At 51.1% G+C, this 13,141-nt stretch overlaps 1 protein-coding gene across 6 annotated transcripts in view; it reads right to left on the reverse strand.

The window, feature by feature from the left end:
* LOC142045654 (ankyrin repeat and fibronectin type-III domain-containing protein 1-like) overlaps positions 1–13,141 on the reverse strand; it is a 256,556-nt gene that overhangs the window by 174,498 nt on the left and 68,917 nt on the right. For 5 of the 6 annotated variants that reach the window (XM_075059380.1, XM_075059379.1, XM_075059378.1 and 2 more), the window contains one exon: positions 6,625–6,818. The exons of the other annotated variant lie outside the window; for it this stretch is intronic. In XM_075059380.1, coding sequence (XP_074915481.1) covers positions 6,625–6,697 — 73 coding nt within the window. In that variant the 5' untranslated portion in view covers positions 6,698–6,818. The remainder of the gene's footprint in view (positions 1–6,624; positions 6,819–13,141) is intronic. 6 annotated transcript variants of the gene reach the window in all.

The following is a 13,141-nucleotide window of genomic DNA, read 5'->3' on the forward strand; positions in this document are numbered from 1 at the left end:
ACAGCCCAGACCCCCTCTGCCCATCCCACACCCACCAGCATGCCATGGGGTATGGGTGCTGCAGAACTCACTCCCCAGAGGAGGCCGGAGAGCCCATCCATCCCTGCCACAAGCCCCTGTGTACCCTTGCCCCCACCTGCCCCAGGCAACAGCCACTGCTTCCACCCTGTCCAGCCTCATGTACCCACAGCCCCTAACATCTTTCTGGCAGGAATCGGTGAAACACAGTTGAGCACAACAAAGACTTGGCCAGAGTCAGGGCCTCCAGGCACTACTGCAGTATAAATATTATTACTCAGAATAATCAGCAGACTAAAATTCTAATACTTAAAAACTTCCTGCTATTTAACTCTAATAGGGTTATCCCATTTAAAAGGGTCATTTATAAAGAAATAAAATATTTCACTCATTCTTCATCACCCCAAGTCCAATAAGACATTCCACATTAAAGAAAACGTTTTGGGCTTTTTTTTAAAGGAATAAAAATCCTACAATCAGAACCACACACAGTTCTTGCTGCTGGCATTAATGCTACACACCTGTATCAAACCTCTCTCCTGTAGGTATTCACACGCTCTGTACTTGGTGATGATAATAAATCTTACTTTGTGAATGGGAAAACCGAAGCACCACAAATGTTGCAAATTGCAAAAGAATTACTGCCATCTCCTCCTCCAGGAAACTCTTTATGGCATGGCCAAGAGCAAATCAACAGCCAAACCAAGGACAGAAACCAGACCTCTGGTCTCCTCGAGCTCCACACAGCCCATCGCCAGCAGCACCATCTGATGCAGCACTGCAGGGCTGGAGTGCATAGATACAAAACCTCATTGACACTGAGAAAGCAGCAGAGGACAGTCGGCATCACGCAGAGCTGGCGTTCCCGGGGTAGGACTAACCATATTTCATTGCAACAAAAGTCAAAAATAACAAAACGCAATAGGAAATGTCTCCATAATATCACCGCTCTGCTCTTTTCCGAGAAGCTTGGATGCCGCATGCTTTTTGCTGCCAATCTCGTCTTTACATCTGGAGTTTGCCCTGCCTCCCACACCCCAGCCAAAATAACTTCTCAATAGCCGTAACAAATAAACAATAAAACCCTCTCGTTCAATTCTTGTAAAAATGATCAATTATTAGCCATTGCAGCATTAAAGGGCATCTCACATGATTGTCTTCAGAAACTCTCCACCTCCTGCAGCCTCTTCCCAAGGCAAGATCGTTTGTCTCCGATTTCTAAAAAAACCCAGCATCTTCAGGCATGAATGACCATGATCCTGCTATGCCAGGGCTGAGGAGCAAAATACTTCCAGAGTTTAAAAAAAGTACAGGCCTTAAGGTAAAAACCAGCCACAAAGTGAGTGAAGTCTAGTTTACCCTGCAAGGCTGTGGGTTTTACATTGAATATCATGAGAGACAGGCTGGACACCAGCCTCAGAGCAGCAACCGGCCACTCCATCTTGTGTCTCAACAAAAGTGTGTCTTCCGCAAGCTTTTTCAGGTATAAAGACAGTTCACTGTGTGCAAAGTCCTGCCAGTAGATCTGAAGGCACCAAATCAAAACCAGTAGAACCAAGAGGACAAGAGGGAAGAAGACAAAGACGGAGAGCTTAAAAATGCTAACAAAGAGGCAACCTGGGGTATAGCACTACCTAGCATTGCATCTTTTTTTCCTTTCCTACTTTCAATTTAATAAGCTGCTGCTGCTCCTCTCCAAATGTCAACTCCTACAACACAGGAACTGCTGTTTGAAAGCTGTGATTATTCAACGCACAAACACATCAATCGGAGCCCAGATCCAGACTGCCACTGTGAGGTAGCATCGCTCTGGGGACGCATCAGGAAACTCCACGACACAGGCACTAAGCCCGGGAGGAGACCCACCTAACATGCAGGAAAATTGCACACGGAAGGAGGAACCAGCCCTGGTGCCCCCATGCTCATCTGCGATGGCTCAGCCACCACCCACACCACCCTCTGTCCCCGAGGCTGTCCCCTCAGCATGCCCGCACACAGCCACCACTGCCCTGCTGTCCTGGGTGAGGCAGGGCCAAGGCTGCATGCTGAACGTAGCCCAGCTGCCAGGGTACAAGGGAAAGGACAGCCGCCTGCTGTACCCACTTCTCTGTGCAGGACGCCTCTCCTAAGGATGAGTTGGGTTTCAAGTCCCACAGACCAAGAGGGTCATATCTGATCTCACTGATGCCAGTTTTCCCAAGGATTTTGCTGCTCTTGGTCTCTTCTCTCTCCAAGGGGCTACAGGCAGCTGTATCCTTCAGCACAGTCCTGGAGCTGGACCAGAGGCAGAGCTGCTCCCTGGCCTGCCAGGAGGTGATTCTCTCCAAACCTCTCCCATGCTTGGGCAGAAGGGCTATGGTCCCTCCTCCCTGGGCATAGGGAGCCACCGCAGAGGGAGCCAGGACCTTGTCTACCCCAAAAAGCTTTTCTACATGCTGAAAGGGTTTGTTCCTGATTTCTACCAAACAAGTAAATCAATGGTCAAGCCCAGAACAGACAGAATGGCAAGATCAAGAAGACCCTGGAGAAGAAATGCCAGGGACAGGAACAAGCCCACAAGCTGGAAGCCAACCATCCTTATGCTTTTCTGCCTTGAAGCTGCTCACCCCTCTGCCACCCAGAGCTATGCCTGGCAACATCAGCACCTCTAAAATATTAACCATCTTCTTGGGCTTGACAATAACAATTGCTGGAAAATCTTCTTTCTCAATTTGAAGTGTTGGGGAGGACATGTACCAAAGGACGGAGGGGGCAGCAAAGACAGAGACCCGCTGCCTCTCCAGTACTTCCTCTCTCAGCACGGACAGGCTGATCCGTCAGCCACTGAGAGCAATACTAAAGGTTTTCCTCAGCACCAATGCATGGGCTGGTGTAAAAAAACCCCTTCTGTTCCTCTTGCACAGGGGGTGGCACATTGCCCAGTTATCAGGCTGAAGCCTCAGAGCCCAGGGTCTTCCTCTTGTTAAACAACACGCTGCCAGGGAGAAGAACACATGAACCAGCACTACTACCTAGCTGAAAGCACAGGATGGGCACCTCTGCTAAGTTCAACAGAGACACAAGATTGACACTCATGCAGACGTTGTGGAAGGCCATCCAAAACATCCCTGTGAGCATCAGGAAAATTAATTCCAGAGTCCCAGTCTAAGCTCAAATCCAGCCTCTTCCTTTCAGCTTCTTTCTTTTCCTCCCATGGGGGCATAATTCCCAATAAGCTTACACCAACCATGCTACCAGTTAGCTTCTTCCCAGCTCCACAGCGGGGCATGGAGCCAGTTTCTGAAGAGCTCAGCATGTTGTGCGACAGACAAGAGAGAGAGGAAGCAGTGAAGAGCTCCAGCATGGTCTACTCCTTCCAGGTGTAAGGCTGAGAGAACTGCAAGGGGTCAGGCATGCAAAACACACACAGCGACGTCCCTGTGCAGGCTGGCAGGTAAGAGCTGCAGGCAACCAAAGGCTGAGAAGCAGCCCCTGCCTGCTGCAGAAGGAAGAGAGCGCAACAGAAAGTGTTTCTCAGTCCCACCCCTAAAACTTCACAGGGGCACAGAACAAGGATAGACAAGCAAAAGGCAGCTCATTTCTCTGTGCTGCCAGCACACGTGAAATCTCTTGGCACACTGCAAAACGTGACACCAAATGGATAGTGGTTTGCGCAAGGCAGGTGCTGTCCCTGCCCCTGTTCAACCAAGCCCCATTTGCTCGTGTCCCCCTTGCTACATCCTGGGCTCAAAGCCGTCAGGAGTTTGGGGTTAATCCAGGAGTGTTGCTCCAGGCAAGGGGTTGAAGGACAAAGACAGAGAGCTCGGAGCCTGCCCCAGCTGACCACACCACCACTTGTTGCGAGCTACCTGAAGGGGAACAACAAAACCAGACCAACAGGAAACCCAGACCTGTTCACCAGCCCAGACAACTACCTGGCTCACTAAATGAGAGGGAGGATTGTTTTTGTGAGGAGGAGAGGGTTTGGCAGGCTCATCAGCCACAGGCTCAGCTCTTCTGCACATCCTTAGGGCCCCAGCTCCCCACCAGGCGCCTTGGTGCCCGCACAAGGACCTGCACAGGAGCTGTGGTGCCACAGCAGGATAATCTCCTGTGACCTCCCACAGAGTGACAGGACACTCCCCTCCTCCAGTGCTGCCACACTGGAACCGGGAGACACAAAGCAAAAGGCTGGGGAACACATCCCAACAGTCAGATGAGGATGCTGCACCTCATCCGTGACGGAGACGACAGCTTCTCCCACCTTGCTCGGCAGCTTCTCTGATTGCAGCCCCCAGGACAGCAGCGAGCCAGAGTGTGGTTTCTTCCCCACAGAGCGCTGAACTCTCCCTGAAGATGAGCTTACCACCTCTCCCATGAACAGCCCTGCTCCTGCCAAAGCCTCATGTCCCTGTGGGTGAGGCTCTTCCTGCGGTAGTTTTGGCCACATGTCCCCCACTGCAGCTCGCCGCGTGTCCCATCCCCCCCACCAAACAGGGAGCGGTGGCACCTGCTCAAAGCAAATTCACAAGTTCTTTAAGGAAAGGATCTTGTCTCCCTCCTGACACCCTACAGCCCAGGTCTCATTCATAAATACTTGTGGCAATCCTGCTTTCCTCATCAGCATACCGGGGCTCATTAACCTCCTGCACCACATGCTGCTCCATTCTTGTCCTGCAGTCCAGATGTCACACCCAGCTAACAGTCCAATCCCTTTTTTTTTTCCCCTCCATGATAGCATGCCAATAGCCTTAATGAGTAGCTAATTAGCAGTTCCTAACGGAGTATCAAGGAGCCAGGAAAAGAACCTGGGAGGATCTGGACAGAAAACAACTCCTCGTTCATTCGTCCAAGGCTCTGGCTGTGGAGGGAGCCTTCCAACCTACAAGGGTTTTCACACTCCTCCTGTTCTTGGCATCCTAGGCACCTTCTAGCCATGAATAAAGCAACATCCTAAACACTTGTTACATGCAATCAGGGCTCCTCCTTACACCGGCCGTGCAGCACAGGCTGTGCACAGGGTTTGCTCTGTGGCTGTTCCACGGTGTACAAGGATGTCTGCACTCACAGGAGAGGAGGTGTTTGCAGCAGAAGGTGATGAGGTTTGCAGTGGGTCTGACTCACACTGGGACTTCATCCCACTGTCTTACACCAGCCTCCCACTCCCTCTCTCCACCTCCAGCACAGCTCCCTGGAAGCACCAGCACACACCAACTAGGCAGCTGCTGGGTGCGGAAGGGTGCTCTGGATGCCGTGTCCTTCATGGTGTATGCTCTCTCAGGCATGAGTCCTGAAAGCACTTTGTTTTACCCTCTACCTGGAGGCAGACCTCCATCATTTATTCAGGTCTGTCCTTGCAAACCACGATGCAGGAAATCCTGAGGGCTCACAGAACCTCACAAGCTATCTTCAATTCCAAGCAATGGAGTTGCCTGCAAGTACCTACCTACTCACAAGTGTCCCAATCCCTCATGTTCCCAGGAGTCAGCTACACAAGCTTTCCCACAGGTCTTCCTCCCATACCAAGACCCACTCTTAAAATTTGGTGGGCTGAAAGGAAAAACATGGGTCCCACACACAGCAGAAAACAGTTACTTGACTACTGCAGCACACCCGGGAGCACCACTGCAACAAGCACGGCAGGATGGGCTCAGTGACATGCCAGTATCCTTTCTGTGCACAACTTTTAGTAGAATTAGTAACACCAGGAAAAGAAACGCAGCCTCCAGGGCCTTAAAATTAATCCAGGGTTTGGACAGCTGCTCTGCTGGGTAGCTCACAGTGATCTGACTGTGAGCAGGTTAGATTTGAAAAAAAAATAAAAATAAAAAATCCAAGAGTGCTGTTTGAAGGGAGCTGTTTTATAAGGATTTTATTTAGTGGTGGATTGTCAGCCGTGGCTTGCAGGCCTTATCTTTGTTTCCGTGCTCATAATGCCTTTCCCTATCATTTTTATGGCCCCAGCATGATTCCGCTGGCACCAAAAGCACTGAAACACTTTGGCCATCAACGGTTTTGCCAATAAACTTGTTCAGAGCAGCTGGCCCAATCATATCAGTATTTCATCAGAATCAGCATACAAGTAGAAGAACATGATAAAAACCCTCAGCTAACCTGAAGGCCAACACACACTACCAGACTGGGGAGCATTTGCTACAGCAAATCCCCACTCCAGGCCAGCACTGTGGGAAGAGTACAGCAGTGCTGCTCTCTGCCACTGCTCCTGATGGAGACCAGCAATGAGTGCCCTGAAGCCATTTCATGCCACAGAAAAGAGACACTTTGGCCTGTTGCAGAGGCCAGAGAGCCACTGAGGCAGCAGCTTGCCCCAGCACATGTGGCCAGGAGATCCAGCTCACACAGAGGCAGAAGGCTCTGAGCATCACCTCTCCACACTGGGTGGCTTTCACAAGCTGACTCTGCTTTTTCATCAGTGTAATATGAAAGATGGGGAGGTTGAAGTAACTGGCTCAAAGAAAGGCTGAGAGGGGAAAAAAACCCAAACCTCATCAAGAAGGGCTGGTTTTGGAGCAGGATAAACCCCGTACAGACTGGAATTGGATTTATATTGTTATTTGCGCCCCTGGAGAAGCAGGAAACACTTGCTAGGATTTTGCAGGCACTCACCGGTAGAAGGGACCGTACAGCCTTTCTGGCAGTCAGAGGCAGAGTGTTTCTTGTAGGGCTTCTGCTCCGGCATCTCCTCCCTGTACGCTGTGGAGTCAAGAAGGGGAAGCCTGCTCAGGACCGGGGACTGTGGGATGCTGGGCAACGTTCGGGACTTCCCCAGGAGCGGTCGCTGCAGCTTTCTGTCCAGAGACCTTGAGGGGAGAAAACACAGGGCATACCCCTTTCAGTAGGTGGGATGGCTCTTCAAGCCAGGACCCTTCTGTAACATACAATGCTGCTACTGGACTGAGAGCACACAGTCCTTCCCAATGCCAGACGGCACCCTTCGTTTGCAAAGCTGCTGCTATTTCAGTAAAGCTTTCTCCCTTCACCAGTGTATCTTAATTAGGATTTGCATTTTGAGCTGCAAGCCACAATCAGCATAAACAGCACATGAAGCACTCTAATGCCCACCCCACCTCAAAACTCACAGATAAGCAGAATTAAGAAAATAAACAAACCAGAGGGTTCAAGACTGAATTGACACAAATTGCCTTTAGGAGAGTAAAAACCCCACTTAGCGCTGAGCATCTCTGAGACACCAGAATCTGTGGTCGAAACCATGTCATTCAGGGGCCCCAGGCATATGCGCTATAGGGAAGGTCCAGACTACAGCAAGACAGACTCAAACAGCAGGCGCTGTAGAGGTCACAAAGGTGTCATGAAACATGTAGAAACACAAGTTCAAGGTCTCTGTGGGGTTAAAACTCAACCAAGTCTGATGATGGGGCTCAAAAGCTGCAGGGGTGACCAAGATGCACATCAACATGCTAGCAGTACGACCACAAGCTGCTGCCTCCTCCAAAACCCCAGAGTATGCCGAGCCTCGCAGTGGGGCATGGGAGCAGGTCCCCCTTCTCCTGCTTCATCCTGCAGTCTCCCTCAAGGGATGGTCCTCAGGCGCTGCCCTCAGGGATGACACTAGCCCAGGCCATGCTGCAAAAATCCCAGAAATGTGACAGAAAGGAACAGATGCCCAGCACCGCTGTGGTGTGAGGAGATGTGGGGGGACCACTCTGTGCTGAGGGCTACAGACTGGGATCCCCCCAAGGCTGTCCCCCATTCCCCGCTGGCGCAGAGCCCGCACCTGAGCCCGACCGAGCTCCCCAGCACACCCCAAGGGGGCTCAGCAGAGGTTCCCTCCTCACACAAGGCTGTTCCTGAATCTCATACTGAATAGTATGAAACCTTTATGTTTCCATCCAAAATTCAATTCTTAGCTGGTTTATGCTCATTTGGTTTTGTGCCAATATTAACCTTTAGCTTAAATAATTATTCCCCCTCTCCAGTGTTTGCTCCCATGATTAATTTCCATTATACCACAGTCACAGCCCCTTTCGGCCTGCATTTTTCTAAGCTGATTAAGGCAAGTTCTTTCAGCCTCCTCTCACAAAAGCCTTCATTCCCCATGGTTGTTGCCACACCCCTTGCTTGCCTTCCCTCCGGCTTGGACCCAGCATTCTCTACCCATCCCGGAGCATCACGCAGAGCTGAGCTCCCAGTGTGGACAGCAGGGCAAGCGCTCTGCCTCCCTGCACATTACAGCACTTAATTTTATCCTATTTCCACTAAGCCAGTCCTCAGGGTCACACAGGGAGAGTCTATCATGCAAAAGCTCCTGACCCTTGGTGGCTGCCTGTCACCGCTACGTTTATTATGATCATTTTTCACTCCCTTTACAAATGTGACAGCAGCTCCCAACTGGTGTTGGCATCTGATGTAATTCACAGGCGAGCAGCGACGTGGGGGCTGGGGCAGAGCTACGGCACCATGCAGGACTCCTGCAGGACAGCAATGCATCAGGCCCACCGCAACGGACACGGGCAGCACTCGGGTGGAGGGCAGGAGCCAGAGCCACCAGGAGCCAGGCAGCCCCTGCACTCAGCACCGGGCCTCTTACCCAGACCCTAAAAGATGCATCCATCAGAGCAGGGATGGGGACCACGCTTCAATACTTAGGTTCAGAAATTTATTAATTTCTGCATTAATTGCATTCACCCTTGATTCCCAAGTGATGCTGGTCTGCTCCACAGAGCTGTCACTGAGCGCTGTGGAGATGGGGACAGCTGCAGGCACAGCACTGCCCTGGCCCTGGAGAGGCACCACCGCAGCTGCACCAGGCACACAGCACCATCCTGCCCACTCCAAGCTCCACGCTTCACTTGCATCAATGTGAAAACAAGCTACGCCAGGAGATACAAAGCCAGAATTAGCATCCCGAGTTGCTTCTATTTCAGTAAAACGTATGTACTTCTCGTTGTAACACATTTCCCTGGCACAAGACAACAGGGATGTAACTTAACAAATCGCTGTGCTGCATAAATGAGTCCTGGGCTCTGCTGGAGTTCAAAACATTCCTTTTTTCCAGCATGTAAATCTCAGTGCTTTTAAACGCACCTGCATATAGCTCCATCACCTGCAGAACAGCATTAGCATTTTAAGTGCTAACAGCCCTTTGTGCCTACAGTGCCACTCTCACAAATCACATGGGGGTAAAAAGGGAAGAATTCACACCCTTAGAGGAGCAATTTTTAAGTTGTATAGCTGCAGACAATAATTTATATCAGAAAGAGCAAGCAACTAGAAACCTGTTTAGATGTGAAATCTGAACTCAAATTCACAAGCACGCTCTGGCTCCACGGACCTACCATCTCATGCACAACTCCAGAGGCATCAGCAGCAAATGTCAGCCTGATGCCACCAGGAAGTCACACTGCATCTACATATGCTTCCCAAGCAGCATCGACAGCTAGGCGTTATCAAGGATGCCACATCCCATTAGGAAAGATCCCTGACGGAGTGTAAAGCTCAATTAGAAAAGCCATAATCAACGCTGTTACAGCCTATATTTAGCTGCTGTTCAGCACTTTGGTAGAAAGGAGAGCACATAATCAAGTCTTGACAAGGGTGGAAAAATCCTTCTGGCTGCATGCAAAAGCTCAGGCAGGAGCCCAGTGACAGCTCCATCACTCCCAGTCCGCGGCCAGATGGGGAAATGTGAGAACAGTCACCAGGGCTAGGTCCCCTGTCACCAGCCCTGGGGACAGCCACAGGGCACAAGCTGTTTGTGCCAGGCAGGGTCCAAGCCCAGCTGACTGCTCCAGCATCCCTCACTGGAGCCACAGCCCATGACACCTGGGGGACACGGGTGCTGCTTCCCTAGGTTTTTATTGAAAGCAAACAGGCTAAAAAAAGCCACTATGACAAAAAAAAGGCAAAAAAGAGAGACAGAACATATCGCAAAAGATGTGCTGTGTCCGGCACCTTCCCCATGGTGATGTCCTTACTGGATGGCTTCTCCATCACCCCAGGGAAAGAGAGGGGAAGAGCTGAGCAGAGATAAAGGGAAGGGAAGGACAGAGAAAAGGTTAATGCAAGTTAAACCAGGGAAAGCCAGATACTGCATCCCTCCTGCCAGCAACTGCACACACACACCCAGCCTGTCCTCCCTACTTATTTTGATGTGGGAGAAGCTGCTTTCCAGAGGGCACTTCCCAGCCCAACCTAGAGAGGACAGAGTCCCCAGCTTGCCCAGGGTAAGATGGAGAAGTCACCACACCAGCCACAGCAGAAACGCAGCAACAAAACAGAAATAGCAAGTGGGGAAGGGACAGGGGGGGAATAACCCTAAACCCGCTACTCTCACAATCCAAAGAGGACCCCAATAAACCTCACCGATTTACATGATTTCCCAGGGAACTGAGCAAGAAAGCCTCCCACACATCTCCTGGAAATGCCTGAGGATGGTGACCCTCCAGAGATGTCCCATTCCTGGGAAGAGGGAAGCCCTCGCCCTGCCACAGCACTCAGTCCCAGCAGCTCTCAAATCCAAGCGTGCACCATGCTAATCCAGCTCCCCACAGTCTTCCCAGAGCCAGGCTGCTCGTGGAAAATGGGAAGGAGAGAAGGAGGTTAAGCCAGGGAGCAAGGGTAAAGAGAGAGAGGGGCAGAGGATCAGGGCATCAGCTGCTCTGGACCTTGCATGCCTGCTCCAGAGCTGTGGCTTGGTGACAGCCATATGCCCTGACATGCAAGGCCATTTCCAAGCTCCGAGGGGGACAACGTGTGTCCCAGAAAGCTCACAGCCCCAAAAGGCAAATAAGGATTCAAAAAAAGAAGATTGAGAGGCCAAACGGCTGTTCTTCCTCCTGCAGGACCGCGCATAATTTCACAGGTAATTGTGGATGGCTCTTCTACACCCCCAGTCAATTAGTGCACTAAATCTGCTGAGCAAAGGAAGCTTATAAAGCTGAAGGTTTGGGGAAGAACAGCTAAATGACATACTGAGATTAGCCTGAGACTGACAGAGGATGGCAGGGATAGGGCCCCGGAGAGCCCAGTTATTGCAAAGGGACACCACTCCCAGATCGGCGGCTGCTCCTGCCTGTAACATGCTGCTCAGCCTGCTCCTCCAAGGAGGTGTAACTTAGCAACCTGACCTTAAAAACTCGGCAAAGGTTTCAGCTGGATTCAGGAAAATGAGAGATGCTACAAGCCAGGAGGAGCAACTACCCACTACAGCCCTGTCTTGGACTGGGGCAAGGGCAGACACACCTCTGCTTGAGGACGAGGGTGAAGGCAGTGTGCACCTCCTCCACAGCCTGAACAGCACTGCCTCTTACCACAAGCAAAGGCTGCAAAATTGAAAAAAATAAACACCCACATCCATTGCACAAAACAGCTTGCAGAGACCCAGCTGCGTGTAAGGTGACAGGCACAGGGGGACAACACGTATCCCAAAGAGCACACAGCCCCATGCGTAAACAGGGATTCAAAAAACAAAAAAAAACCAAAAAAAATTCCATGCCCAGGGGAGAGACAGAGCTTGCTCCTGTGGGAAGCAGCCAGGAGCAGAGAGCTGGATCACAGACACCCCACCGGCCCAGACTGCAGGCCCTGGCCAGCCCAGATCCCAGAGCCTGAAGCAAGGCACAGCTGTGCCTCCGGCACCCCAGGAGCGCACAGCACTCACCGCGTGTGAGCTCTGCTGCAGGAAGGCTATGTGCCATGGGGAAGAGGAGGTGAGCAGCTATTTGTGCTATGATCTCCTTCACCCCTGTTCAGACCACAGCAGGAGACAAGACAACATCTACCTGCAACTGGTTTCTGCAGAGGGGCATCATAGGAAAAGGAAGCAGCAGGAGGAGAGGTGAAGCAGAGGAGGCTCCAAGTGCTTCAGAAGCCGTTTCTGGACCGAAGCACAAGGCAACAGTGGCAGCACCCTCCAGGACACAAGTCAGTGTGGTCCAAAGCCCAAAGCAGCAGCAGAGCCCCACAGTGGGCAGGGAGTGAAGTTTAAGGGGATGGCACAGCAGTGAGGAAGCCTAGAGAAGGAATCTGAGAGGAAGCGATACAACCAGGTAAAAATACAGGGTGGCCTCGAAAAGCAAAACTCAAGGATTTAAGAAGAGCGTAGCCTTCACAGGGCATCCACGCGTGTTCAAATCAACATAGTTTGCTCTGGAAACCTTATCAACTGTTAGCAAATCCGTGAGTCACTGGTGCTTTTCCAGTGACCCCTGTGAATTGCAAAGCCAGAGAGAATCACTGAGAAATATTCCTTTTGCATTCAAAAAACACCCAAACAGAAAATCTTTTCTCACTGCCCAGTATATGTATCCGAGTTAACTATCCAGCAGGCAACACAGAAGCTGCAGACCTGCACCAGTTCTCATCCCACAGGCCGTAAGCAGCAACAATCCACCACTTCCTTGCAGCCGGACCCCCCCCATCACGCAGAGCCACGTTTTTAGCAGGAGAGAGGAGCAGCCAACACCACCAAGGGAGGCAACCATTTTAGCAGAGAAGCCTGAGCATCACTGCACAGGACAGCCAAGCCCTGTGCACAGTCCTCTCCTCACCCTGCACAGCTGCGGGGCAGCTCCTCTCTATCACCTGCAACATGCTGCTGCCATGTCCTCCCTGTTCCCAAGAACATCCCTGGAGCACAAGAAGTTTGGACAGTCCTAGTCCTGCACTGGGGACCACAAAACCACGCTCAGTTACTTTTTAACCATTTGCGACCAGAGAGGAGGCAGCAACAACCCCTTCTGCTGCCTGCGCAGAGCGCAGCTGGTATCCCCGGCGCAGGAGTTCAGCTGTGCGACATCTCTCTCTTCCCAATTCGAGCCAAGCCTCCACAAAACTGTCTTCATGCTGTTAAAAGGTAACAGGGGCTGAAGAACAGAGGATGACAGCTGAAAACAGACCATCTTTTATCTGTCTGTGAAACAGTTTCAAAGCAAAACAAAAATGAAAACAGCATTCAGCTTGCAAGTTCAGAAAAGAAAAAAAAACAAAACAACAAACAAAAAAACCCACCACAAACCCAAACCATGTGAAGCTATAAAAATACCTTCCCAGGCTCAGCTGTGAGCTGGTAAATACCATGATTTCCACCAGCTGGTTTGCAAAAGCTTCCTCTCCTGCCATCTCTCCAGCTTGAGGTGCAACTCTCCAGCAGGGGCCATCGCCC

The sequence above is a fragment of the Buteo buteo genome, chromosome 29 (genome assembly GCF_964188355.1).
Source record: "Buteo buteo chromosome 29, bButBut1.hap1.1, whole genome shotgun sequence".
Classification (NCBI taxonomy): Eukaryota; Metazoa; Chordata; class Aves; order Accipitriformes; family Accipitridae; genus Buteo; species Buteo buteo.